The 4916-nt window shown below is 31.1% G+C and overlaps 1 protein-coding gene across 1 annotated transcript in view; it reads right to left on the bottom strand.

Moving 5' to 3' along the window:
* Nucleotides 1–948: 948 nt before the first annotated feature.
* Nucleotides 949–4916, bottom strand: part of LOC111085960 — a 47108-nt gene continuing 43140 nt past the window's right edge. Inside the window, exon 4 of the mRNA XM_022386950.1 lies at nucleotides 949–2737. Within this exon, the coding sequence (XP_022242658.1) occupies nucleotides 2618–2737 (120 nt within the window). The 3' untranslated portion in view covers nucleotides 949–2617. The remainder of the gene's footprint in view (nucleotides 2738–4916) is intronic.

The raw sequence follows: 4916 nt of genomic DNA, 5'->3' as shown, positions 1-4916 counted from the left end.
ATAAAATATACTGACTAAACCTAAGTTAATTATGTGAGGAAGTTTCCTTAATTTTTTCGAACTCATTCTTATCCAGCGATACCCAATACTCTATTCATACTAATGATGATAGGTCACATTAATGAATATTACATCTTTATTATAGTGTAATAAACATTGCAACTTTTGTATTTATCAATAAACAATTATCATTTATCATTTATCAATAGGGAAGTTTCCTTAATTTTTTCGAACTCATTCTTGTCCAGCGATACTCAATACTCTATTCATACTAATGATGATAGGTCACATTAATGAATATTACATCTCTATTATAGTGTAATAAACATTGCAACTTTTGTATTTATCAATAAACAATTATCAATTATCATTTATCAATAGGGAAGTTTCCTTAATTTTTCGAACTCATTCTTGTCCAGCGAAACTCAATACTCTATTCATACTAATGATGATAGGTTACATTAATGAATATTACACCTTTATTATAGTGTAATAAACATTGAAACTTTTGTATTTATCAATAAACAATTATCAATTATCATTTATCAATAGGGAAGTTTCCTTAATTTTTTCGAACTCATTCTTGTCCAGCGAAACTCAATACGCTATTCATACTAATGATGATAGGTCACATTAATGAATATTACACCTTTATTATAGTGTAATAAACATTGAAACTTTTGTATTTATCAATAAATAATTACGTGGGGAAGTTTCCTTAATTTTTTCGAACTCATTCTTGTCCAGCGAAACTCAATACGCTATTCATACTAATGATGATAGGTCACATTAATGAACATTACACCTTTATTATAGTGTAATAAACATTGCAGCTTTTGTATTTATCAATAAACAATTACGTGAGGAAGTTTCCTTAATTTTTTCGAACTCATTCTTGCCAGCGAAACTCAATACTCTATTCATACTGATGATGATAGGTTACATTAATGAATATTACACCTTTATTATAGTGTACTTGTATCACAGTACAGAAGATCAGATATACCTTTCAATAAATAATATCTTAACTTGCTGATGATCTTTACGATGAAATTTGTTTCAACAATAATAATGAAAACCTACGAACAATAAGTCAATAATTACACCTAAACCATATTGTTTATTATTACTCATATAGAGGAGTAAAAGATATGAAAAAAAATGTTTACCGTACCATCAAATATTTCTGAACTATATTAAACATTACAGCACAAAAAGGAAAGAAAGTTAGAAGTCATGCCAGCTATCTTCAATGTTATAAAATTCCAAATTGTTTCAATACCATTTTTAATTACGTAACTTTCAATAAGTTACTTCACCACATAAAGCAAGTAGCAAACATACCTAGAAAAGGCGTAGTAACGCTTGTTGCTAGAGAATCATAATCACTGATTCATTTCCATCACCCGCATCCAGCGTACCTAGTAACTTACCTGCATCAATTTAATTCATTTAATTTAAGCCTAAAACTTTACAATATCTTTCAGTAGTAAAAAAATATGAATTAGTTATTAGGTTTACATTTAAAACAAATCTTCGTTAAATAACTTGATTAAATAGCTTTAATTATGATAACATGTTTGGCCATGCGAGTTAAATTTTACATAACAGCACGACTTAATGTAATTAAACTTTTTTTTGCGTTATACTGTTATTAATTACACTTTATATACAAATATGTAATATTAATAACTACAGAGAAATATTTGTCAGAAACACGGTTTTAAGGTCTCTCTGTAAAGCTTGAATACGAGAAAATATGAGATATTACTGCACAAACGTGAGATGAAATGCGAGTAAAATACACCAGGTGGACAATCATTTCTCTCAATATCATCAGCCACCTTATTCAATAACCAGAAGACTAGATACAAATTGATACCTTCAACACTAATTCTCCTGTTTTACTATAGAGCATTCAAGCCCTTCTTAAAGCTTTAAAATACCCTGAAAACGAGATCCTTTATAACTATGTAAACAACGTAAAAGTTAACATAATGACTAAAGTAAGATACTATATTTAAGCCTCTCTGATATTTCTGTTAATGGACATCGTAAACAAGAACTAGTTTATGTAAATAGTGTAACCCTTTTTTTTAATGTGTGTTAATACATACATAAAAACACCACCAGGTAGTGCTGTGATTACGCAATGGCTTTTCAGCACTGCCTCGTATATAGTTAACTTTGTGCTTCTAACTCACATTCACATAAACATAGTTTGCCAATAGAGAATGTAACAGAGGAAAACGTCTTTTTTATCCACTTCTTGTTTCGGTACTTAACGATATCCTCGTTTTACGTGACGTTAGCATCGCAGAGACTCCAATTTTAATTCGTAAGGCGAAAAGTTTGTTTGTTTTTTCGACGACGTCATGATCATGCACGTCCAGAGTCTCGAGATACAGCCCCATACTTGGAACAAGGTAAAATATGCCTTCTATCGGCGTCAATAATATAATCAATTCATATCTCCACCATTAAGTTTATAGCAGTATCTTTGGCAAGATTTATTAAGGTTTTTTTAGTGTCGATTGAGCGAGAAAATAGAAACAGCGAGAAAACAAAACTTTGTTTTTTCAACTGAGCGTATCGAACCCTATAGTTGAAACGAAAGTCACTGATGAGGGAAAGAACTGTCAACAGTGGAGAATCGTCGCTGTCTAATTGTTTGCTGTTCTTCTTCTCTTCTGACTTGTATCACTAAAGTTTCTGTTCTATCTTGTGATATTGAGCTCTAGAGAAAAAATGAACACAAACGTTGAGTCATTGGAAAAAGAAAAACTTGAGTATCAAGTCATTTATGGTGAAACATATTACGTTCTAGGGAAAATGTATATATTACAAATTTTAATTAGAAAGTTCTTAAAATCTAATTTGAACTTGAAGACACTTATATATAAACTCAAAATGAATTTTACGTAGCGTATGAAGTCCATATTGGCTTTTTAAACAATATACCCACCGACTTACTTGTGGATCCAATATCCCTAATAACACACAAGTCACTCGAAATACAAAATATATAACTGTTGAATTTTACCCCACTAATTATTGGTGAATTTCCCTAAGTATTTAACATTAGAAAATGAGTTATTTCATCCTATATTTGTTGTCATAGACAACAACAGGAAATATTCAATAAGTTGCAATATATATATATATGTATCCCATCTGTTGTGAATGATATATATATATATATATATAAGCAGGTTGGTAATTTGACGTTTCAAGGAAATCATATGAGATCTAACAGTGGGCTCTCCACTAAAGCAGACTATGGTTGCTCATCAAGGTTAATTTATCTTCACTTATTTTGCCAAACGTTCTAGAATCCGATCACTTTTATATTGCCACATATTTTTCAAAGAATTTTCTGAATGGTCAGCCATTGAGGATAAGGTAATGAAAAATTATACATTTTCAAATGTTTAAATACAGTTTCATTTTACAGTTGGTTTGTATAGTTTAGTCATTAAAATGAAATATAAAACATTCTAAAGTTCACATCAGATCATGCCAAATCATGTTGGTCCAGCTTTACATATAGTAAACAAGCCTCACTACGTCGTTAATGTTGTCGCTATTCTCTCAGGAGATCCTTCTTGTATATCTCTTTCTGGATGATCCTGGTGCCCCTAGATGATCCATATCCCTTCCTTTTCCAGTACCTATTTTCAACCTGTATAGCACTTTATGTACCAGATCAGAGACCTCTAAGGCTCAGATATGTTCACATCTAATTTAGAACTGCTGACCAGAAGGGAGGAAGTCAGCAAACACCACTTGTCACCTATTTACTCTAAATCAAATAGCGGGATTGATTTCACTCTTATAACGCTCCCATGGCTGAAAGCATTTTAAGAAACATGTCGTAGATCGAGTCTTGGACCTTCTATAGATTTTTAAAATCAGAATGCATCAGTATAAATCGCTTGTGTAAGGTATCCTAATGTAGGTTGTTTTAAATTTTCATTGCACTTTCAATATTTGTTTATGTTTAATACTTTTGGGAAGTATAATGAATTTTCCGTAAGGCTTAGCTTCGAAGAATAATCTTTTATTCGGAAATTTAAGAGTAAATTTAATTATTAGTTATTAATATAGATAATATTTTATATTTTTTTTACTTTCTGATTAAAGATTCTATGTTTTACGTCATTCTACATCTTTGATAGTTTTCCACAAATATATTTGTGTTATTGTCCATTTTCAAAATGGGTTGTTTTATTTTATTGTTTATGTGAAAATTAAGATCTTATCTGTTTTAATGTTTTCGGTTGATTTTTTTTTATTTTAACTATTTATTATGCCTAAAAGCTTTTAGTATGAAAATCAGTTAAAGTTGTAAAATCTAGTGGGAAACTCTGGCTACTTATGTACACACTGAATGGCCATTTCTTTAGAACCCGAACATAATGGTTTGGATCATATCTTGTCGGATTAAGAGCATGAACCCAGCATTGTCTACTTGTGATGCCGGAAAGCCTTGCTCGTTTTCATTCCAATCATCGAGGAATATGAACTGCAATTAATTCGTGTATGTTGAAATGGGATTATGGAGGCGAATACGGCGATCAAGTTAAGGAGATTGATTTTTGGGGGCTTGTTGTGTCGACGAAAGACGAAATGAATGACTGTGGTCATCGTCGAACCAATTATGGAAAATATAATCCTAGTGTATTGTTGGATTATCCTCTCCTCTTGGAAAACTCTTTGCTAGTCAAGGATGAAACTTTAACAACATGGGTTGGAAATGATCGTTAGCAACGTTTAAATACCCTCTAAACCTTATCTGACATTTTGAAAAAATCTAAGGACCCAATTCTGCAAAAAGAACGTTCCTTACGCTATTATAATACTCCCATCAGTTGGCACTGTTGGAAAAGAACGTTCCTTACATTATTATAATACTC

This window comes from Limulus polyphemus, unplaced genomic scaffold (assembly GCF_000517525.1).
Source record: "Limulus polyphemus unplaced genomic scaffold, Limulus_polyphemus-2.1.2 Scaffold739, whole genome shotgun sequence".
Classification (NCBI taxonomy): Eukaryota; Metazoa; Arthropoda; class Merostomata; order Xiphosura; family Limulidae; genus Limulus; species Limulus polyphemus.
Note: the sequence above shows the minus strand (reverse complement) of the source record. Positions and strands in the feature narration are given on the sequence as shown.